Below are 24,870 nucleotides of genomic sequence, written 5' to 3' on the forward strand. Positions count from 1 at the left end.
CTCAAGCCTGTAATCCCAGCACTTTGGGAGGCCAAGACGGGCGGATCACACGGTCAGGAGATCGAGACCATCCTGGCTAACACGGTGAAACCCCGTCTCTACTAAAAAATACAAAAAACTAGCTGGGCAAGGTGGCGGGCGCCTGTCGTCCCAGCTACTTGGGAGGCTGAGGCAGGAGAATGGCATAAACCCGGGAGGCGGAGTTTGCAGTGAGCTGAGATCCGGCCACTGCATTCCAGCCTGGGCGACAGAGCGAGACTCCATCTCAAAAAAAATAATAATAATAATTCCAAGTTTTATTTTATACTCAGGGTAGGTATAAAACTACATGTGTAGGTTTGTTACGTGTGTATATTGCATCATGCTGAGGTTTGCAGTAAAATTAATCCAGTCTCCCAGGTACTGAGCATCGTACCCAATAGTTAGTTTTTCAGCCTTTGCTCCCCTCCCTGCCTCCCTGCTCTAGGAGTCCCCAGTGTCTATTGTTGTCTATTGTTGCCATCTTTATGTCTCTCTAATTTTTATTAAGTATATGAATATTAGCTTTTAATATGATCATTGGCCTTGTGTGTTCAGAGATCGCTGATGTCGTTTCAGGCAAGACATAACTTCGGAATTGTGGAGATAGATGGGATGCTGTACATTTTGGGAGGAGAGGATGGTGAAAAGGAGCTGATTTCCATGGAGTGTTACGATATTTATTCTAAAACCTGGACAAAGCAACCTGATTTGACCATGGTCAGAAAGGTGAGGACCGCATTTTGTGGTAACTGGTTTGTGTACACATTGGATTTTAAACTTAATGTGTCTTCATATCCTGAATAAACCTTTAATGTAACTGATAGTGTTAAAAGAATTAACTTTATAGAAGTCTACCTTTATTGGTAGTTTGCCTTCCCTGTCATCAGCCACACACCAAGATAGGAAAGTGGGCGTGTGTGAGAGTTTACCCTGGTGGTGGGCCCTGTGCAGCACCACTGTGTGCCAATCTCCACATTTGAGTTGCACAAATGGTGCAGCAGCCACATCTTCCCAACCTGTTTTCTTTCTGTCTTTCCCTCTCTTTCTCTCTCGCTCTCTTTCTCTCTCTTTCCTTTTTTTCTTGAGACAGGGTGTCACTCTGTTGCCCCGGTTAGAGTGCAGTGGCGCCATCTTGGCTCATTGCAAACTCTTTCTGCCTCAAGCGATCCTCCCACCTCAGCCTACTGAATGGCTGAGACAAAAGGTGTGCACCACTACATCCAGCTAATTTTTGTTTTTTTCAGTAGAGATAGGGTTTCACCATGTTGCCCTGGCTGGTCTTGAACTCTTAGGCTGAAGCAATCCCCCATCTCTACAAACAAGTTTTTAGTAAAGTTAGCCAGGCACAGTGGTGGGCACCTGTAGTCCCAGCTACCCAGGAGGCTGAGGCGGAAGGATCTGTTGAGCCCAGGAGTTTGAAGCTGCAGTGAACTGTGATGGCACCACTGCACTCCAGCCAGGGCAACCGAACGAGACCCTGTATCTGATAAATAAAATAAATGAATAAAAATGAGGCTTTTGAACTTCTTTCACTTAGTGAAATAATGTCAGATGGAGTAAGCTCCTTTACGGAAGGTTAACAATATGTGTCTTACTTTGCTCTTCCCTTTTTTAAGTCTGGTGTTGTAATACTGAAAAGCACCATTGTTTTACTGTTAGAAATCAAACCCTTTCCCCCGGGCTCGGTGGCTCAAGCCTATAATCCCAGCACTTTGGGAGGCCGAGACGGGCAGATCACGAGGTCAGGAGATCGAGACCGTCCTGGGTAACACAGTGAAACCCTGTCTCTACTAAAAAATACAAAAAAACTAGCTGGGCGAGGTGGCAGGCGCCTGTAGTCCCAGCTACTCGGGAGGCTGAGGCAGGAGAATGGCATGAACCCGGGAGGCGGAGCTTGCAGTGAGCTGAGATCCGGCCACTGCACTCCAGCCCAGGCAACAGAGTGAGACTCCATGTCAATAAAAAAGAAAAGAAATCGAACCCTTTCCTAAATCTCTTTAAGTGTGCCCCAGACGGGTTAATATCTATTCACCTGACCTGAATGAGAAATGTTGCCTCTCCCCCACCATTGTTTTGTACTTTCAGATCGGCTGCTATGCAGCTATGAAAAAGAAAATCTACGCCATGGGTGGAGGCTCCTATGGAAAGCTGTTTGAGTCTGTGGAGTGTTATGATCCCAGGACCCAGCAATGGACTGCCATATGTCCACTGAAAGAGAGGAGGTACAAGGATGTGGGTGGACTTTGTAGATTCCCTCGCTCTTCACTGGGTCTGGAGCCCCTTTCCCTGCCTGAGTTTTCTTCTTTTCTTTCAGAGTAACCTTTTCTTTGACTTGGCATTTCCTGAGAAAGGAAGGCCCACGTAGTAATGCTGCAGAGTTAAACCAGCATAAGAGGACCACGGGAGTGAGATCTCGTGTTGTACTGCTTGTGCCTGATACGCTGTGTGTGGCCTTTCAGGTTTGGAGCAGTGGCCTGTGGAGTTGCTATGGAGCTGTATGTGTTTGGGGGAGTCCGAAGTCGTGAGGACGCCCAGGGTAGCGAGATGGTAACTTGCAAGTCCGAGTTCTACCATGACGAGTTTAAAAGGTAACTAAGAATGGTTTCACGTAGCTACTGCAACGTTTTCTTTGTGCTTTCAAAGTTGTATTTTAGCTTTGTTTAGTTTTGTTTTCAGTCACTTTATTAAATTATGGTTTAGGAGATATGTCTAATGCATGCTAGGTATTTATTCAGTGACTTCACAAGTGCTAGTGACTTAAAATGTCTCTAAATAGAAAATGTTTCTAATATGTAGATCAGATCTTGACACTTAGTTGCTTAAAATCATCTATTCGCTCCCTATAGCTTTTAGGAAAAAGTTTAAAACTCCTTACCTTGTTGGGCGTGGTGGCTCACGCCCGTAGTCTCAACATTTAGGGAGGTAGAAACTGAAGATTGCTTGAGCCCAGGAGTTGGAAATTTGCCTGGGCCATGTAACAAGTCCCTGTGTTCTCCAAAGAAAAATAAATAGGCGGGGCGCGGTGGCTCAAGCCTGTAATCCCAGCGCTTTGGGAGGCCGAGATGGGTGGATCACGAGGTCAGGAGATCGAGACCATCCTGGCTAACACCGTGAAACCCCGTCTCTACTAAAAAATACAAAAAACTAGCCGGGCGAGGTGGCGGGCGCCTGTAGTCCCAGCTACTCGGGAGGCTGAGGCAGGAGAATGGCATAAACCTGGGAGGCGGAGCTTGCAGTGAGCTGAGATCCGGCCACTGCACTCCAGGCTGGGCGGTAGAGCGAGACTCCATCTCAAAAAAATAAATGAATAAATAAATAAACTCCTTAACTTAGCATATGTGGCCTTTTGTGATATGGCCTTTGCTTTTTCTGCTACTAACCTGGATACTTTACACTGAGCCACTTTCCCCTGCGAAATCAAGTATGATTGTCTCAGCTCTGTGTTCGTATGCTGCTTCTTGCCTAAAAGCTTCCTTCCTGCTGAGCATCCAGTTAGCTTGGCGTTTTTCAAAACTGCTTAGTTATCAAAACCTAGAGAAAGCCTTCTCACACCTTCTACTCTGATTTAAATCCCTTCATCTGTGATCCCATGCACTCCAGACAGGTCTCTCTCTGGGGTTGTGACTGTTAACTGCAAGCAACTTCAGGGCAAGGTCCACCTTCGTCAGCTCTGTATCCTGGCTTCCAACATCCTACCTGCTTGTATCAGATACTTAGTATAATGTTGATTCAGTGGCTAAGGTGTGGTGTCCGAGATTCTTAAAACCTCTGAAAAGTGCCACATATGTCTTGTAGAGTCGATAACATCCTTCTCGATGTCTTCTCTCTTTCCTCACGCATTTTATTGTAACCACTGACAGTATTTTTATTGCGGTGATATGTTTACATCCTAAGGGGAAATTGGTGTGCTAAACATAATTTTGAGTAGTTCAGTCATGTTACCAGAAGAGGGTGCCATAACATAATGTTTAATTTCATGCTGTTTTAGATTAAGGCAGTCAGTGAGCAGTTACGAAGATGCTGGAAATGCATGGAAATGCTACCTAACTTGTATTTTAAATTTAAGATATTTGCATAGCCTTTTTTTCTAATTATAGGAATAGACTATCTTAGGAAAGTTTATTAGAGAGCAGTTTAGAGGATACTTGCTGTGGTGGGGCAGATTTTCAGGCTTGTCTACATTTTTCCTTCCTTGTTACATGACTGGGAGTGCTGGCGGCCCAAGGGATGAAGTCTTTGTTGTTGTTGTTGTTGTTGTTGTTTGAGACAGAGTCTCGCTCTGTCACCCGGGCTAGAGTGCAGTGGCGTGATCACGGCGTACTGCAAGCTCTGCCTCCCGGGTTCAAGCAATTCTTCCCCCTCGGCCTCCCGAGTAGATGGGACTACCGGCGCGCACCACCATACCCGGCTAATTTTTGTATTTTCAGTAGAGACAAGGTTTCACTATGTTGGCCAGGTGGGTCTCGAACTCCTGACCTCATAATCCGCCCGCCTCAGCCTCTCAAAGTGCTGGGATTACAGGCATGTGGTGGCTCATGTAACACCTGGCCTATCAGGTTGTTACATATTTGTAGTGGATAAGCTTTTAATACAACTATTACTTGCTTTAAGTTCATAATAATTAAACATAAGACTGTTGTTCCTTCTTTGCTATTTAAAAGCACTTCCAGGCCAGGCGCAGTGGCTCAAGCCTATATTCACAACACTTTGGGAGGCCAAGGCAGGCGGATCACTTGAGGCCAGGAGTTCAAAACCAGCCTGGCCAACATGGTGAAACCCTGTCTCTAACTAAAAGTACCAAAAAAAAAAAAAAAAAAATTATCCAGGCCTAGTGGCACACGCCTGTAGTCCTGGCTGCTTAGAAGGCTGAGGCATGAGAATTGGTTGAACCCAGGAGGTGGAGGGTGCAGTGAGTCGAGATTGTGACACAGCACTCTAGCCTGGGCAACAAAGTGAGACCCCGTCTCTAAATAAATAAATAGATAAATAAAAGCACTTCCAAATAAAATTCATGTATGTTTAATTCCTTATTCCTAAGCTCTCCAGTGTTTGTAAATAGAATAAAGCTGTTAATTTATCTTATCAATGTAAGATTCTAACATGTTTAGATAACATTGAACACACAACACCAAATGCCATGTATTTATTTAATCTTCAGAACAGCATTCTGAAGTGTATGTGGGTACTGTTAGTATTCCTATTTTCCATATGAGGAAATCACAGCACAGAAAGGGTGAGCGATGTGCCCACAGACACACAAGGAGCAAGGAGCTGAGGCGGGATCTGAACTCAGGCATTCTGGCCCCAGAATCCACCTTTTCAACTACCACACTAGGTTGACTTTAAAATGTAGGCTTTCCTATAACTATTGATAGAACAAAACAACATGTAGGAGTAGTTTATTTCTTAAAAGATCAGATGCAAATGTGTTACACTGGCATAGCGTGGAAACTGTGGTTGCCGGATGAGCAGTCCATATTCGATTGGAGACCATGTCAATTGTTTTTAAGTAATCTCTTGTCTTTCCTGTCTTTGTTCCCTATTTTTAGGTTAAAACTTTCCGGGAAAAAAAGGCCATATCTTATTCTTTTCTCTTTTTCTGAATAAAAGCAAAACTGCTTGAAAGGCAAGCAAAGAAATTGCCATAAAGTATTACCAAGTCAGAGCAACAGCGTCATATGCCCAGAATGACAGTTTCTCTATTTCTGTTCCTTGTGTCCCTGTTCTGTTAATAACACTACTATCCTCCCAGTCATCCATGTTCACAAAAGGGTCATCTTGGCCAGGCACAGTGACTGACACCTATAATCCCAGAACTCTGGGAGACCCAAATGGGAGGATCCCTTGAGCCCAGGAGTTCAAGACAACCTTGAGTAACATAGTGACACCTTGTCTCTACAGAAGATTCGAAAATGAGCTGAGCATAGTGGTCCGTGCCTGTGGTCCCAGCTACTCGGGAGGCTGAGGCAGAAGGATCATTTGAACCTGAGAAGTGGTGAAACCTGCAGTGGACCATGATCATGCCATTACACTCCAACCTGAGTGCCTGAGTGTCTCAAAAAAGGGAGTCATCTTGAATTCTGTCTTATACTTTGCAACTCATCAGTTGCCAGGTCTGGTCCTTTTTTGAATCTCAGTAGCACTTTTCACATTTCCCACCTTCCCTGCCCCGCTGCTACCCTCACAGTCACTCCTTCATCTGTGTAGTGTCTTTAGCCTCTGGCCAGCCTTGCCTGTGCAGTTAGTCACTTGTGGTTTTGAAAGACGAATTGAAAGACGAACCTGACAAAAACGTTTTGCTCAGAGTTTTTGATTGCCCGTCTCAAAGTTCTTGACTGTTTCCCATTGCTTACCAAATAAAGATAATGGTACTTAGGCACCTACTCAGGGTTCTCCATGATTTGAAGTTAAGAAAAAGTTTCACCCTTTTTTAGTATCTTTCTTTCGCATGTCCTATACTCCAGCTCACTTTTTAAACCCTCTTGTGTTTTACTGCCTCCGTGCATTTGCTTAGCCTGGATGTGCCTCTACTTTCATTTTTTACAATATATGAGTTATATTAACTGTTCTTTGAAGTTGAGGTCTGTCAGTTTACTCTTTTGATTCCTGAATATATAACTAGAATAGACATACCTGACAACTAGGCAAAATCACCATACTGGTTCTCTGACACATGGATTGGGGGCCACTGTGAAAACAAGGGCTAAGTGGAAGTCCCTGGAACTTTCCTTCTCTACCAAAATAGAAAACCAGAAGCAATACTGCATCCTGGGGGAATCTGCAAACATTATGCCACCATCAAAGACTAGAAAATGCAGGAGAGGCGATGCCTATCACATCCCCACTTAATTCACCTGGAAAAAGTAGAAAAGTAAAATGAATCTCGGAAAATCTTGGAAATTTTTTATTTCAAACAGTATGTTATCAATTTAAAAATGTTTGTGTAGTTTGTTTTTAGGTTTTCCTTTTACTTTGGGTTCCTTTTACTCTTTTCTAGCTTCAGGTAGAATTCTAGATTACTCATGGTAGATCTTTTGCTTTTTTCATGCACACAGCAAAAGCTTTCATAAACTTAATCAGGTGATTGTACTGATCCCAGATTCTGTCTCAGATGTAATATCCTCACACAAATGTTGTATCTTTATGAGGCACAGTTCCCAGCCTTAGTATGGCAGCCATTGACATAGCTAATGTATTTTCTTCATACCAATTTGCAAGGGTCACCAGAAGCAGTTTGCTTTTGCTTGGCAGGGGCAACAATGCACCTGCACAGCCTTGCCTCGGGGCTGTGTCAACTAATATATAATGGGCTAATGTCTGTTGTGTAGTAGTCCACAGATATTTTAATCATCATCGTGTTCCACAAAACATCTCATTGGTCTACCCCATTGACCACATTGTGCTGTTTGTATCTGATGGTTGGGAAGAAACAGGTACTTTCAGATGCCTTAGTAAGACGTGTGAACTAGAGGATAAGAGATGAACCCCACCCCGACCACATCTATTTCAGTCATGGTCCAGTCAAGAAGCAAAAACCACACCAGTCATTTGAATAGGGAAAATGTAATATATGTAATTATCACTAGTAAGAGACAGTCAGCTACTAAAAGACTCTGAAAACTGTAGAAATAGCTAACGTAGGAAGTACAGCTACTACCTTTAGGGCAGAGGAAAAGCACCTGAGGGAACAAATTAGAAAGTATCTTCCCCACCCCACAGGGCCAAGATTCATCCCATTGGAAGTGTGTGTGCTGAGGCCACTGGAGAGCAGAGCACGAGGGTGCCAGGGGCCAGAGAAACAAGCTGGAGAGTGTGCACCCCTGGTCTCCTGCAGGCTGGTAGGAGCAAGCACAGGAGGAGTGAGAGGAGGGCAGCCGACAGCGGCAGAGCGGCCCTTTCGCCCCCAGCCTTGCCACAGTCTGCACCCTCTGTGGACAGAAGACCAGCTTCTACACGTGGTTCATTTCTCCATAGTATTTTCTGTTGCGTTGATTTCGACACTCACCTGTATTACTTCTATCCTTTTACTTTGGGTTTCTTTTACTCTTTTCTAGCTTCTTCAGGTAGAATTCTAGATTACTTATGGTAGATCTTTTGCTTTTCTAAGGCAAACAGCGAAAGCCTTCAGCTTTCCACAGAGCACCACTCTAGCTGGACATACTGGTGGGTTTTATTTTCATGACCATTCAGTCTGCAGTATCATTTTTCCTTCTTCAGATTGGATGGTTTCTGTTGCTGTGTCTTGTTTGCTGCTGCTTTCTTTTGTTATCTCCATCCAGTGAATTTTTTTGTTTCAAGTATTATGTTAGCAATTCTAAAATGTTTGTGTAGTTTGTTTTTAGGTTTCTAAATTTTCTGTGCTGAAATTTCCTATCTTTCCATCACAAGTATATTTTTCTTTCCCATACTGAGCATCACTGTGGTAGTTGTGTTCAAGTCCTTGCCTGTTAATTCCAGTATCTGAGTCATCTCAAGAGTTGGTGTCTATTGATTGTTTGCTCCCTTGAGAAATGGGTTCTCATTTTTCCGGCTCTTGTTTTGTTGACAAACTCTAGACTGGATCCTGGATGTGGTTACTATTATGTTGTTGAGGCCTTGAATTTTCTTATATTGCTTTAGAGTGTTGCTCTGAGTTTTAGTCAGCAATTGACTTGGTTAGACGTAAATTGCAAGCCATGCCACCTGCCATGGGTGGCAGCTGAAATCTCAATCCAGTTCTTGAAGCCTCAGTCATAAGCATACATGGTTCCAGGGTTAGTTGAAGACTTGAGATGAGTGGATGTGCACAAATTGAGGGGTGCTTCTCTACCTCTCTTCTTTCTCAGATTCTCCACTCACACTTTGGAGATCCTGGTTGCCCCAAGAGCGCTTTTCCTGATTGCTGAGTCCTGTAGCCAGAAAGATGGCTATCTTTTCTGTAGGAGTTTAGCTACCCAGAGCTGCCCCCGTGAGGCTGCCTTCAGAGAAAGCTACCAAGAAACAGGGAACTTAGTCCATACGGGTTGCTTACTCCGTCAGCTTTCCATTGCTTTCCGGAATCTACCTGCTTTTCTTCAGTTTCCAGAGCGCTCAGGTAGTTGTATTTTGTCCAGAGTTTACAGCTGACACTTGCAGCAGCTGAGGAGCCATTGGAAGAGTTTCTTCTGCCATACTGGAAGCAGATGCCTCACTATAGCTCTCTTTTTCTTTCCTCCTCTCCTTTCTCCTCAATTGATTGCAGTCTTTTCCTCTGTACCTGTCTTCGTCTCTCCTTTCCTGTCATTCCCCTTCTACTTCCCTGTCTCTGAAGTTCACTATTGTAATCCATGCTGTATTTTAAAGCTTCAGTCTCAGGGCAGTCTTAATTCTGAGTTACCAGAGGGTGCATCATTATAGCCCCCAAGTACTGACAAGCCCATGTTTGAAAACATTGTAACTGAAGACACAATATTGCCTTGTTCATTGCAAAATTTACTATCGCTTAATGATACCTTCTAAGTACTAGAAACTATGCAAAATACTTTACATTGGTATTTCATTTCATCCTCACAACGATCATTTGAGGTTGGTGACGGTATCTGGTATCTCACTGGATGGATGAGGAGGCAGGCTGGGCCAGCCGAACTGTTCAGGTCAGTGAGAGGATGAGTGGCGTGTAAAACCTCATGGCCCTTTATACCTGTTTTCTAAGCAGCCACACCTGAAGATGCAATTCAGTTAAATTTTCAAATTAGTTCTGTTTACTTTGAAGCCTTGTCTTTACCTTAAATAGATCACCTAGGCTTGTTTTTCTGAAACCCAGGAACTGAATCATTCATGTGCTTGGGACAAAACCTGGTGGATCATCTATGTAGTCCAGTTTCTTTAGCTTAATGCAGTCATTCCAGGGATGAACTGAGTTGGTTTGATTCAGAATCTGGGAAGAACTTAAATGCTGAGGTGTAGTTATTTATGTTTAGGCCTAAAGACGTGAAATTTGAATAAATCAGCATTGTAGTTTGATGTTTTTCAAACATTTTCTTTCAGAGTTGTGTTCAGGGCCTCCATTTTCACTTTCGGCACAAGCTTTTAGATTTTTTCCCTTTTCCATTTTATTGGAGGTATTTGGGAGGCAGGGGCCAAAATCTATATCCCAGTCCCAGCCAACTGCCTGACACCCATCAACATTCAGGTGTTAGTTGAATCAAATATTAGATGAATGGCTTTAGAAGCATGGTGCTTAGCTTTGTTTCTGAGTTGTTCTGTGATCATTAGGCTTCTGTGTTTTTTTTTTTTTTTTTAATTTTTTTTTTTATTTTTATTATACTTTAAGTTCTAGGGTACATGTGCATAACGTGCAGGTTTGTTACATATGTATACCTGTGCCATGTTGGTGTGCTGCACCCATCAACTCGTCAGCTCCCATCAATTCATCATTTATATCAGGTATAACTCCCCAATGCAATCCCTCCCCCCTCCCCCCTCCCCATGATAGGCCCCAGTGTGTGATGTTCCCCTTCCCGAGTCCAAGTGAGCTCATTGTTCAGTTCCCACCTATGAGTGAGAACATGCGGTGTTTGGTTTTCTCTTCTTGTGATAGTTTGCTAAGAATGATGGTTTCCAGCTGCATCCATGTCCCTACAAAGGACGCAGTAGGCTTCTGTGGTTATTGGAATTCTAAATGTGGAAGCTGCCTGCTTTAGAAGAGTCTAGGAAGAGTGTTCATTGAAATAAAAGTAGTGCTGTTTGGGAAATAATTGTACATTTCTGTTTGACATTGAGATGCCCTGGCTGCTTCACGGCATAGAGTTAGAGATGATGGAGTGATGACCATATGACTATGTCCTCCAGTGAGGGTAGGCCTGGACTTTGGTTACTCTTAAGACCATTTAGATGCGTTCCCAAGGTCCTACTGAAGTCCGCTGTGACCTAGCTATGCCTTTTAGCTATTAACAGACGATTGTTCCCAGAGGGAACGTTATTATTACATAGCAGGGTCTAGATTTACTCTTTAAGAAAAAGAAATAAAATTTTATTTTCGAATAATATTATAGACTTGTAGAAAAGTTGTAAAGCCAAAGAGTTCCCATTTCCAATAAGTCATTCACTCAACTTCTCCTAGTGTTAACATCTTACATGACTGTAGTACAAGCATCAAAACCAGGATATTTACATTGTCCAGAATTATTAAGTAAACTACAGACTTACTGGAGTTTCACCAGCTTGTCCTCTAATGTCTTTTTTCTCAGTTTCCGGATCCAATCCAGGATTCTACATTGCATTCAGATACTGTGTTTGCTTAGACTCCTTTAATCTGTGATAGTTCTTCATTCTTTTTTTTATTTATTTTATTTTATTTATTTATTTATTTATTTTTTTTTTTTTTGAGACAGAGTCTTGCTCTGTCGCCAGGCTGGAGTGCAATGGCGCCATCTCAGCTCACTGCAACCTCCACCTCCTGGGTTCAAGTGATTCTCCTGCCTCAGCCTCCCGAGTAGCTGGGACTACAGGTGCGTGCCACCACACCCAGCTAATTTTTGTATTTTTAGTAGAGATGAGATTTCACCATGTTGGCCAGGATGGTCTCGATCTCTTGACCTTGTGATCCACCCGCCTCAGCCTCCCAAAGTGCTGGGATTACAGACGTGAGCCACCACACCCAGCAGGTTCTTCATTCTTTCCTTGAGTCTCATGACCTTCATCCTCTTGAAGGTTATTGGTTCTTTTTTTTTCTTTTCCTTTTTGGTAGGATCTCTTAATTTGGATTGAGCTAATGATTTCTTGCAATTAGACTGAGGTTATGCAGGTTGGCAATACCACAGAAGTCATATTATGCACTTCTCTGCATCATATCAGGGAGAACACATTGATGTGCCTTGTTGCTGGTGACGTTAACCTTGATGACTTGGTTAAGGTGGTATGTGTTAGATTTCTCCACTGGAAAGTTAACTGATTTTCTTATTGTAATTAATAAATATCCTAGTGGAGATAATTTGAGAATTTGCAAAACCATTTTCTCCTGAAACTCTCAAGCACTCATTTGAGCATCCATGGTAGACCTAGCCTGCAGAAGTCATTACGGTGGTGTTTGCCTGATGATGATTTTGTTTCCGTCATTCCTCTGCATTTATGAATCGGAATTTTTCGGTAAAGGAAACCTGCCCCTTTTTCCTGTTAATGTTTTCCAATTATTTATAGTATATGGATTCATGGATATTTATTTTACTCCCTGAGTTATAAATCCAGCACCATCATTACTGATTTTCATGCTCACATAGTTCCATCCTCGGCTGTCAGGAGCTGCTTCACCGTGGCTTCCTTGTCCGTTGACACACCCCTATCCTTTTTTAAGCATTTCCTGTCTGGCACGGCAGGATGCCCCAGACCCCTCTTATATTTTTCTCTGCCTCAGCTCTGGGACTAACTTCTTCATAGAGCCTTAAATCTTTTTAGTGGTTATTAAATTGATTTTCAACAGAGGTGCCAAGACAATTTAGTGGGGGAAAGAAAAGCCTTTAGCAAATGGTGCTGGAACAGCTAGCTATCTGTATGGAAGAAAGTGAACTGTGATTCATGCCAGACACAAAAAATTAACTTGAAATGTATCATAGACCTAAATGTAAAAGATAAAACTGTAAAATTTCCAGAAGAGAGCATAGGAGAAAAATCTTCGTATTGGGGTAGGCAAAGATTTTTTAGAATGACGCAGAAACTGTGACTGTAAAAGAAGAAAAGGATATATTGGAGGCCGGGCGCGGTGGCTCAAGCCTGTAATCCCAGCACTTTGGGAGGCCGAGACGGGCGGACCACGAGGTCAGGAGATTGAGACCATCCTGGCTAACACGATGAAACCCCGTCTCTACTTAAAAAAAATACAAAAAACTAGCCGGGCGAGGTGGCGGGCGCCTGTAGTCCCAGCTACTCGGGAGGCTGAGGCAGGAGAATGGCGTAAACCCGGGAGGCGGAGCTTGCAGTGAGCTGAGATCCAGCCACTGCGCTCCAGCCTGGGCGACAGAACGAGACTCTGTCTCAAAAAACAAAAAAAAAGAAAAGGATATATTGGAATTCATCAAAGTTAAAAACTTATATTCTTCAAAAGGTTCCATTAGGAAATTGAAAAGGCAACCTACATGCTGGGAAAAAGATTCGTAATACATGTATCTAACAAAGTATCTGTATCCACAGGATATAAAGAATCTGACAATTCAATAAGAAGACAGTAAACCCAATTTTAAAAAAAATTTAGAGACAGTCTTGCTACGTCCTTTTTTTTTTTGAGACAGGGTCTCACTTTTGCCCAGGCTGGAGTGCAGCGGTGTGATCTCAACTCATTGCAGACTTGACCTCCTTAACTCAAGCGATCCTCCCACCTCAGCCTAAATAGCTGGGACTACAGACAGATGCCACCACACTTGGCTAATTGTTGTAATTTTTGTAAAGACAAGGTTTCACCATGTTGCCCAGCTGGTCTTGAACTCCTGGGCTCAAGTGATCCACCTGCCTCAGCCGCCCAATGTATTGGGATTACAGGCGTGAGCCACCACATCTGGCCCCCAGTTTTAAAATGGGCAAACCTTTTAACAGACATTTTATAACAGACCATAAAATAGGGCTGGGTGTGGCGGCTCCCACCTGCAATCCCAGCACTTCAGGAGGCCAAGGATCACTTGAGCCCTGGAACCTGAGATCAGCCTGGGTAGCATGGTGAGACCTTATCTCTGTGAAAAAAAAATTGTTTTCATTAGCTGGGTGTGGTGGTGTGCACCTATGGTCCCAACTACTTGGGAGGGTGGGGTGAGAGGATCACTAGAGCCCAAGAGGTTGAGACTGCAGTGAGCTGTGATTGCGCCACAGCACTCCAGCCTGGATGAGTGACAGTGAGAACCTGTCTCAAAAAAAAAAAAAAAGATCCGTAAAATGACCAATAAGCACATGCAAAAATGCTCAACGTCATTAGTCTTCAGGGAAGTGTATGCCATTAAAATAGCTAAAATTAATATAATACTGAGATCTCAAAGTAATACTGAGCAGTTGGAATTCTCACACATTGCTAATTGGAATGTGAAATTATGACATACCACTTTGGAAAGCAGTGGGGTATTTTTTTTTTTCCAGTAGAAAATACCCTTACCATATAGCCCAGCAACTTCATAAGTCCACAAAAACAACTTGCTCTCTAATGTTCCTGACAGCCTTATTCATAATAGCCAAAAACTGGAACATCAACAGGTGAATGAATAACAAAGTCTGGGGCTGGGCTCTGTGGCTTACGCCTGCAATACAGCATTTTGGGAGGCTGAAGTGGGCAGATCACCTCAGCCCAGGAGCTCGAGACCAACCTGGGCAACATGGCAAAATCCCATCTTTATGAATATATATACACACACATACATATATATATATATATATATATATATATATAGGAATGAGCTGAGTGTGGTGGTGCACACCTGTAATATCAGCTACTTGGAAGGCCGGGTTGGGAGGATCACCTGAAGTGGTAGGTTGAGGCTGCAGTGAACCGTAGTTGCGTCTCTGCTCTCCAGCCTGGGGCAACAGAGGGAGAGCCTGTCTGAAAAACCAACAAATTCTGGTACATCCGTATGATGGAATACTGCTTAGAAATAAACAGAAATGAATGGCAGATGCAAACAACAGCGTGGATGAATCTCAGAAACCTTGTGCTGAGCAGAAGCAGGTTGGAAAGCACATGCTGTTTATGACTCAATACATGTTTCATTCTAGCACAGACAAAACTCCTATCTGTAGCAACTGGCAGCATGTCAGTGATTTCCTGGCAGTGGAACGTGGGGTCGAGATTGGCGCCGTGCCTGATACTGCTGATGACACACCAAGTTTGCTGTGTCAGTCTTCCGAGACGTTGTTGTCATCCTTTTGATTTCTTTAATTTTGTGCATCGGCTTTGTTTTCAGGTGGATCTATCTTAACGACCAGAATTTATGCATCCCCGCCAGTTCCTCTTTTGTTTATGGAGCTGTACCTATAGGAGCCAGTATTTATGTTATTGGAGATCTTGATACAGGTAAGAGGGTTATGGTGATTTTCTTGGAACTGTTTGCTGGTGATTCTGGGTATGTTTTCTCACCCTTGCTTATTTCCGTGGCTTAGGTACCAATTACGACTACGTGCGTGAGTTTAAAAGAAGCACGGGAACCTGGCACCACACTAAACCACTCCTTCCATCCGACCTTCGCCGCACAGGATGTGCAGCCTTACGCATTGCGAATTGCAAGCTCTTCCGCCTGCAGCTTCAGCAAGGCTTATTCCGTATTCGTGTTCATTCCCCGTGAGGAGGAAGCAGAGCAGAGAGCGAGATCCTGACCCAAGGGCACCATAACATAGCTACGAAAGGGAGAGCAGAGATGGCAGCTGAACTCACTCTGTGCTGGGCTTTGGTATGGTAACTCTTTGGTGGCTTTATGATGCTTACAAACTCGAGCTTCAGCTCTTGTTTGGGAGAACACGTAACTGTTGAAAAACTACCTGGGAGGAGTGAGTTCCTCCAGTTAGATGTGGCTGTAGACAGTGGAGGCTAGTAAATATCAAAAGGAAAAGGGAGTGGGAATTGGTATCATGTAAAATATCAAAGTTAAAATACTAAGGTGCATTTTCCCTGAAGGGAACTCATGTCTGACTGCTGTGTTCAAATACGTAGCTTTGGTAACAAACAAAATCCATATATGCAAATCAACATATCCAAACATGCCAAGACTGCTTTTCCACTGCACTTGGAAGGATGTATTATGCCTAACCCTGCCCGACAAATTAAGGTTTGTGCCTAAAATGTTAGATCGGACTGTATGCCAGTTAGTCTCCATTTATTCCTAGTACTCTGTCCTAAGAATCTTTTTGAAACTATATCATGATGAATTGAAATGAAGAGAAAATTGCTCTTTTGTAACTTTATCTTAGTAATGTAAAGCTTCAGTAAATTGATGAGTCAGGTTGCAGCCCTCATGTGAACTGAAAGAAGTTGCTCACTTCTGTGTTGACTTAGATCAAGACACGTCACGCATCCTTTCGGGGGTAGTACCTGTGGAGCTGGGAAGGGTCTCCCGCAGTGCCATTCTGCCTTCTCGATGAACAAAACCATTTTCTGAGTATGAGGATATTAGTGAGTAGGAGATTTTATAAAAGAAAGACCTGAGTCAGACAAATAATAAAGGTCTGCTATGGCTAAAAGAACACAAACAAAAAAGCTATCCAGACAAAATATATAGGGATCAAAAACTTTTTCACATAACCTGTCTGAAAGCACACAAAGTCTTGTTTACTACCGTTTAGGGTCTGAAAGCTTGTCTTAGAAAGCGAATCTGTGTTAAGAATCTAGTCTTTGTAATAGAAGTTTCCCAGTGGCATTCGCTAGTGAGAGTTTTAGATAAATTATGTTACGAGTAAAGTTTGGCTGGTAGAATAAACTACCTCAACTTAATTTCATTCTGTTGATAGAGCAAATTAATCTTTTCCTGCTTCCCTCCTTTCCTATTTCTCATTCCCACCTCAACTCACTTTACCCCACTTCTCATTGGGGGAAAAATGTCTTTTGTTCATGGAACGTATCTTGTAAGATATTTTGTTTTCCACTTGAATTACACCACCCTAGTGTGAAATCGGGGACTTCGAAGTGCTTGATTACTTCCTAAATTGAATTTTATGCAATGTCAAATTTCTAATCAATTTAATATACAGTACTTCATTTTTAATTGTTTTCTACAGCTTTTTTTTTTTCCTCTTGGAATATGGCTGTAAGAAGCAGCATTTTGTCTTATTAACATATGTATAAAGGTATCCTTTGGTTGTAAATCGAGAACAGGAATTTCTTCCAGAAACTTCCTATATGGAACGTTTGTATGCAATTCACATGCATATGAAAAGCATGACTTATGTTCTCCCACCCATAGACATGAAAAAGGGTGACCTAACTGTGATTTTGTTTCTTATACCTGCTAGAAGTCAGTACAATGCTACAGAAGTTGCTGAAAGATGCTATATCTGTGGGGTTCTGGAGGGTGTTGAGTGTGGTGCATTAACTCTCCATTTTAACCGGAAGATACCTGATAAGAGAAGGTGTAAGGTTTTTATCTTATGTACCAGAGGCACCAGGCCAGGTGTGCCGCAGAGTCATGTAATTCAATAATGTTTAATATGTCAGTCAAAACCAAGTTCAGAATTGTTTTGCGTACCAGTCAGCTGTTGTCTGCACATTTTCCTAGTGACACTGTGGAGATCTTTTAACGAAAGCAAACTATGTGGCCTCTGCAAAGAAAGGAAGATTTTTCTTTTTTACAACTAGACATTAGTTTTAGAGGAAGCAAATAGCTGAAAAACTAAATTTGCTTTGGTGAAATATCCTGTACAGAACAGTACCTTGGCATTCAGCAGCTGCAGTTGGAGAACATTAAAACAGTAACTGATGTGCAGTTAAAGCCACGATCGTCAGCAATTCTCTTTTTTTAATTTCTGAAATTTAAAGTTTTTTTCCCAGTCTACGCCAGGCCTCTCCAAGGAGACAGTTCATTGTTTAGGAGTGAGTGTGTTCCTCTTGCAGTATCATCAGTACCTGCATGACTTGGTAAATTCATTTTATAAAAATAGTGTTTTGTGTTTTTTTTAATTTCGGTTCATTGACACTGTAACTGCAGAAATTAGATCATGTTTTATAAAATAAATTTGCCACATAATATGGGATGCAATAACCAATAAAAGCTGCTAAGTGCCAAACTGTCACTTTGCTCTATATCAGCATTCAAATACTGTGTTGAAGTATAGGGTTGTATTTAATTTTACTATGCTCCAAAATTAATCATGACTCTTTTGTAAATGACAGTTATTTCAGTATTGTAAAATAAATTTGACTCATTTCATGCAGGTTTGTGTCTTAACATTCCACTTATGCCTTGAAACATCGTTTCTTGATAACTTTTTGATACTTCTTTCTTGATAAGTCACTTTTACCAGGTGTGTGTGGGGATTGGTGGCTCAGGATAGGTCTTAAATTTTACATACAAATATCTTTGGGGGAAGTGCAATTTATTTTCGGAAGGAAAGTTGTCTCAGGTTAGAATAAGTGAATATTTAAAGAATCTCTCCTAGGCTGCAGTCTAAAATAGGCAGTTTCTTTCTTTGTTTAACACATCCAAATTTAGATTTTTCAAAGATTTAAGTGTTTAATTTAAAGTGTTTGTTTTGTTTTTGATAGTGCTTACATCCTGTGAGAAGAAAAAGTGTGAGAGATGAGTGAGTGAGTGCGCGCGCGTGTGTGTGTGATGCTATTTAACCTGATAAATGTATTGGTATGTGTTTACTTTTTGAATTGTAGTTCTAAACTACATATATTACTGTCTCCTGGTGCTTCAGATAAATTCTTGAGCCTGTTGACCTTCAGTTTATACTACGGTGTCAAACTCATATTGAGTGTAAATATTGAAATATTTATAGTTTATAATAAGTTTTACTTGGTGTTCGCATTTCTCTTCTTTAGAAGGATTAAAAACAGTGTTTACCAACTCATAGTTGGTATACTGTCAAGATTTGGCCTAAGAAATTTCTAAATTCATTGTTTAGCTTAATGCTTCGTTGCTGTAAGGAATTGATAGCTAACCGTAGGCTTTTTTCAAACTGTATAACAACCAAAAAAGAGCACTTGGGAGTATGTTGGATGGTGTTTTGCTTGTAAACACTTTGTTATATTGCACTACCACTTTAGTGATGATACTTCCTTCGTTGATGGTTTGGAAGTGTCATTTTTATAATTTATGAGTTGGGGGGATTCCCTAGTCAATGTATAGGAAATACATTCTTTGTACAAACATAGTAAAGAGAGGACTGTCTTTGCTATGGCACCTAAGCCACTCATGGGTAGTTAAGTTTCATTTCTAGAGAAATGTCTTAGCTACTGTGGCCCATTAGAGTTCCATTTGGTACATTCCTACCTCAATGTACCAAACCAGGGATTCCAAAAACCTTCCAAGGAATTCTAGAAACAGCGCAGTATTCCCTTCCAGAATGTTGGCATTCATGATTCAAGAGGCCTCCCGTGGTCAGATGAAGACCTTTGGTTAAATGGGGGAAGAGTGAGGTGGCGCTTTGACTGTTTCAATTTAAAGATGCCGGAACCCCATGAAAAACACCTGGTGGAAGGGAAAGGTGAGGCAGCCCTTTTCCACTGGCTGCTTACTGAGCACTGGAGTCCAGGAAGTCAGTGAGAAGAGACCAGCTGACTGTAGCACAACCCGCCTGGGGTCTGCCAACACCTGTCTGATGAGCACCCACTAGGACCTGTGCTTGCCGTCCTGGGAGCTGAACAGTGAGACAGATGTCACACCACCCTCCCACTCGAGGTCATAAACCCACTATAGGGTGGGCAAGGGCCCTGTCTTTGTCATCTGCCAATTTCAGTGCCTGCACAAAGTAGGTAGTCAATAAACATTTGACAAATAAATAAAAGATTCTTGTGATCAAAGTAATGTTCTTCTGTTGAAAAGGGCACGCCAAGAGTGACTGATTTCACTGGGTTTTCAGTGAGAAACTTTGTGTCCAGATGGGCCGGCCTCCTATACGGAGCTGAAACTAGGATGGCATAAGCAATGCCAAGTGCCTGACGTACATGATGTACAATCCTGTGATCTCCATGTGTTCTGCAGGTTTTTGAGGCCCTCTGTAGACTCAGCACAGCTTGTAATGTTGATCATGTTTAATATTGGGCTTTATTGACTTCTTTTTATGTGGGTCTCAAAATCTTTCCAGGACATACTCCTTTGATCCTCACACCTCTGGAATAGGCAGGGCACTTTCCCCGTTGTACCAGGGTAATCTTGGAGGCCTGATAGATGCGGCTTCGTTTCTCACTTTAGGGAGGAGCAAGAACCAAAAGCAAAAGCCAGGTCTTCGGATTATCAGCTTACCAGTCAGCCAGTGAGGCTAGAACGTGATTTTTCTAGGCATACAAGTATTTTTAATAATAGGATAATCATTTCTAGTATTAATACAATTCAAGCTCCCAAACATGTCCTTTGCTGGTTGCACAGGCATGAGCTGAAAGATCTTTGATTTTCTTTGTCAGTTAGCTGTAGGAAGGTTAAGAATTTACTAAGGGCATAAGAACAGAAGAAAATGTGTTTGAAAGAGAAACTTTTTTATTTCAAAGAGCTTCATGTATACTTCCGTCTCTTATATTCCTTGTAATTAGTAAGGGAAAGTAAACTATGTCTTAGAATGTTGAGGAAAATATATTGCTAGTTTTTAATAATTCTTGAAATACTCTTTACTCTTTCTGTAGTTTTGTAGAAATTACAGAGATTTATAGTGTTAGGATGAGAAGGGACCCATTTGCCCATATTCGACAACACGAACTTGGATTGGGTGTCTGTAGTGCCTGCTGGCAATGAAGGCTCAGTGGTATTGACTGCTAGGCATTTTCTATATTTTTTGCAAGTTAGCTGGTAAAACTTGCTAAGGTTTTGTGTTTTTCGGAAGTAATCCTATTATTATTTCCATTTTAAACATAGTTCAGTATTGTCTCATTGTAATAGTTCCATTTATGTGACATCTAAGGAATTAAATCATACTTCCAAATGGTTTGGTCTAATGCATACAGTTTAGGAAAGTTTGTTCTTTTTTATTTATTTATTTATTTTTAATTTCTTTTAGAAACAGGGTTTTGCTCTGTTGCCCGGGCTGATCTCAAACTCCTGGCTTCAGATGTAGAGACCCAGCTGGGACTACAGGCATGAGCCGCCATGCTCAGTAGAAAGTTTGTTCTTTTTTAGTTCTATCATTGAAATTCTTTAAGTGATCGGATTTTTAAACTCCTTCCCTTTCTCATGAAATTAAACATTTAATAAATAAAACTGCATTATATAATTATTTAGTCAGAAATGTCTGTTGCCCTCTCTTTTTTTTTTTTTTTTTTCTGAGATAGTCTCGCTCTGTCGCCCAGGCTGGAGTGCAATGGCGCGATCTCGGCTCACTGCAGCCTCTATCTCCTGGGTTCAAGCAGTTCTCCTGCCTTAGCCTCCCCAGTACCTGGGATTACAGGTGCTTATCACCACACTTGGCGAATTTTTTGTATTTTTAGTAGAGATGGGGTTTCACCATGTTAGCCAGGATGGTCTCAATCTCCTAAACCTCATGATCCGCCCGCCTTGGCCTCCCAAAATGCTGGATTACAGGTGTAAGCCACCTCGCCCGGCCTCTTTTTTTTTTTTTATTTTGAGATTAAAACTAATTCTTTTAAAGTCACTACTCAACTGAAGTTTGGCCTGATTATAACTGTTGATATTAATTTCTTCCTGGGTCAACAAAGTTGTTGAGCTTCCTTCCCTGCAGACATTGAAAGAAAACCAGAAGTTGTACATTTGTGATTTGAATTAGAGAAGGAGCAGGTAGAAAAGGATGGCAACCCACAGAGTCCGGGGGACACACTGCCTTAAGATAAAGTGAACAATTAGACACTGGATAGGATCCGCATAAATGAGCAGCCATTTCAAATCATTCACATCCCAAACGTAGGTTCTTCTGTCTTCTGGTTGGTGAATTATATTTATTAGGATCTTCTTTTTAGCATTTCAGTACAAATAGTAGGTTTGGGTACCTTATTTTTATTGTTTTTACTCATCAGTTACGAATAAGGCATACCTTAGAACCTTGGGTTAAAAATTTTCAAGTTCTACCAGTGAACTTGGTTTAAATACAACTGTAGTAACTTGCTTTATCATGTTTCCTGTTTAATTGAATGAGAATTACATGCACTTATTCATTTGTTCTTTGTGTTTATAGGAAGAACTCTGTTCTCAGCTACCTCATTATGTCGTGTTGTGCTTGATCCCCTGCCAACTTAGAAGAATTCAACACATTCTGTTCTTTAACAAAAGCTTGGAAACAGGCAGTCAGCGGCCTTGAGGAATACAATTCTCTAAGGCCTCTTTTCCATTTTACTACTTTAAAAAAAAAAAAAAAGGCACTTACAACCAGGAGGAACAATAATTCTCCTAGAGTTGCTGCAAAATGATTACTTGAAACTCAACTTGAACTCTAAAGAGTCTTTAAAAGGCTGTGTTTTCATAATGCAGAAAAGTAGTATATTTAAACGCCACTGCTGTGTAAAACAGAGGGCTCGATTTCCATTCTTGGTAGCATCAAACAAGAAAATGTGTCCATCTGTCATCTGACCCAGTATTTGGGATTTGGGTGCTTGAGGATACTATTTTTTTCGTTTTCTATAAGGTGCTATTGCTTCCCAATAATTTTTAATTTTGATGAAAATCTACTCATTGCTAAGTTCGTCCTCACTCAAAGTGTTTCCTAAGTGCAGAGTTGAGGTTGGCAGAACTGTATGGAGTTGGATGATACTTAAAATCATGAATGATGTGATTTGTTCCATGTGTCTGTAGAACATCCCTCAACTTCCTCCGGTATGCGCCGTCTGCACCCCGCACGTGGTGGCCTCCTTCCTCCCCACTGTCTGTCAGCTTGCCTGGTCACCAAGTCAGGAGGAAGGAACTGAGGAGGCTCACCAGTTGTAGGCAAGACTCCTCCTCCCGGGAGATCTTGTAATGCCCAGTTTCAGGGCACAGTCGTACGCAGCCTACTTAAGTGGAGGACTTCAGTGATGCCGTGGCCGAAAGAGTTATGCCCATTTCTAAAAGCCTGGCATACTTGGTATAACTTAAGCACCAGGTAAAATCTGGTGCTTAAGTTGTACCAAGTATAGCCAAGTTTAACTGTCCTTAAGCATTAATAAGATTTAATTTTTATGCTTGTGCTTTTCAGAGTAAAGGGCTTGCTTTCAATAGTAGAATGGCAAAGCTCCTCCTCCAATGACAATCTATTAGCACACTGTTGACTTAGCTCAGGACATGAGACTGACTTAGCTCAGGACATGAGACTGACTTAGCTCAGGACATGAGACATTTCCTGGAAGTGATTTCCATGAGAACAAAGGCTCATTCCTTTAACTTAAACCCCAGACTTTGTTATTTTAATTATTTTCAGGCAATCATCTTTATATACTTTCCTTGCAAACCCAGTGGTTGAGAGCATAGGCCTTGGTGTCAGGTGCATCTGGGGTTGGGGGCTTCTGCCACACTTAACTGCTCTGTGACTTGGGAAGCTCTTTAAACCCCAAGGCTGTATTTCTTATGTGGAAGAAGAATAGCAGGAGGATTTTCCTCTGCGGGTCGTTGCCAGGATTAACTAGGTGATAACTGTAAGCACTTGGGAGAGTGCCTGGCATGCAGTGACCACTGTTGCTGCCACCATGATTATGTCACCTGTCAACATGGGGTGGTAGAAGGTCCTGTGGGTGAGGCCAAGGCTGCCTGCACTGAGTGTCGCGGGCCTTATAGCTTTCTGCATTGTCACATCTGCTGCCACATGATATACAAGTAAATGTATTATATGCTTGTGTTCATAAAATACTTTCTTTTTTTTTTTTTTTTTTTTTGAGACAGAGTCTCGCTCTATCACCCAGGCTGGAGTGCAGTGGCATGATCTCCTAAGTTCAAGGGATCCTCCTGCCTCTGCCTCCCGAGTAGCTGGGACTACAGGTGCGCACCACTATGCCCAGCTGATTTTTTGTATTTTTAGAACAGATGTGTTTTCACCATGTTGCCCAGGCTGGTCTTGAGCTCCTGAGCTCAGGCAGTCTGCCTGCCTTAGCCTCCCAAAATGCTGGGATTACAGCTGTGAGTTTCCAGCCAGAAAATGATTTACTTTCTAGACCCATGCCACCTCTCTCCTACATCTCTAATATTTAAATTCAAGACAATTCTAGATAGCTGAAACAGCCCAAAATACTTGTTTAGAATACATAGAGTTTGTTATAAATAACCCTCTGTTTAGAATATGCCCAGTGAAATTCTCCAGTAATACTTAAAACTCTTTAATAAAGTTGAATTTTTCTTTTTTTCATTGAAATAGCAAAGATAGTAATCTATATTGGTCAAAGAAATTAGATATTTCCTATATCTCTGTTTTAGATCAGTAGACCTAAACTATGCTTTCTTAACTTGGATGCTACATGAAATTTAAAAACAAATATGTGTTACAAGTACTTGTATGTATGTGCATGTGTGTTTGTGCATGTGTCTGTGTGTATGGAACTTTGGTACCTTTGCATAAAGAAGGTTATTTAACAAAGTCGTACAAAAAGTGAACTACTTAATCCTTCTATCATACACGTCTTTTCCTGGTTAGGTTATAAGACTGGCAGAGGTGGGAGTATATGATGTGCTCAGCTTGTCTTGATTTCAATAGGACATTTGATAAAGTCATTCTTGATCTCTGAATATGAAAAGGAAGTAGAACAGCCGGGCGCGGTGGCTCACGCCTATAATCCCAGCACTTTGGGAGGCCGAGGCGGGCAGATCACCTGAGGTCAGGAGTTTGAGACCAGCCTGGCCAACATGGAGATTAGCCGGGCATGGTGGCACATGCCTGGAATCCCAGCTACTTGGGAGACTGAGGCAGGATAATCTCTTGAACCCAGGAGGTGGAGGTTGCGGTGAACCAAGATGGTGCCATTGCACTCCAGCCTTGGCAACAAGGGCAAAACTCCATCTCAAAAGAAAAAAAAGAAAAGGAAGTAGAACTAGTATTTAACAGAGGACCAAAAAGTCGGTTGAATAGCCAGATTCAGACAGTATTGGTAAGAACGGATCTTTGGCAAGATCACTTAAGGTGAGCTACTCTAGCAGCATCCTGTTTGACATTTTTATCCGTAACTTGTATAAAAATATAGAAGGCAAAGAAGAGTGCTGGGCGAGACGTGTTGGGTGTTAGATCTGCAATACTTGTCACAGTCTAATGGCTAAATGTAAAGTCTTATGTCTCGGTTCAAGAAAGAACATTGCTATATGAAATTTCAGGAAA

General features: G+C 41.9%; 1 protein-coding gene across 1 annotated transcript in view; it reads left to right on the forward strand.

The window, feature by feature from the left end:
• GAN (gigaxonin) overlaps positions 1 to 17,882 on the forward strand; it is a 66,090-nt gene extending 48,208 nt beyond the window's left edge. Inside the window, exons 7-11 of the mRNA XM_023226876.1 lie at positions 598 to 747; positions 2,107 to 2,243; positions 2,481 to 2,609; positions 14,913 to 15,022; positions 15,109 to 17,882. Coding sequence (XP_023082644.1) covers positions 598 to 747; positions 2,107 to 2,243; positions 2,481 to 2,609; positions 14,913 to 15,022; positions 15,109 to 15,290 — 708 coding nt within the window. The 3' untranslated portion in view covers positions 15,291 to 17,882. The remainder of the gene's footprint in view (positions 1 to 597; positions 748 to 2,106; positions 2,244 to 2,480; positions 2,610 to 14,912; positions 15,023 to 15,108) is intronic.
• Positions 17,883 to 24,870: the final 6,988 nt, after the last annotated feature.

The sequence above is a fragment of the Piliocolobus tephrosceles genome, chromosome 17 (assembly GCF_002776525.5).
Source record: "Piliocolobus tephrosceles isolate RC106 chromosome 17, ASM277652v3, whole genome shotgun sequence".
Classification (NCBI taxonomy): Eukaryota; Metazoa; Chordata; class Mammalia; order Primates; family Cercopithecidae; genus Piliocolobus; species Piliocolobus tephrosceles.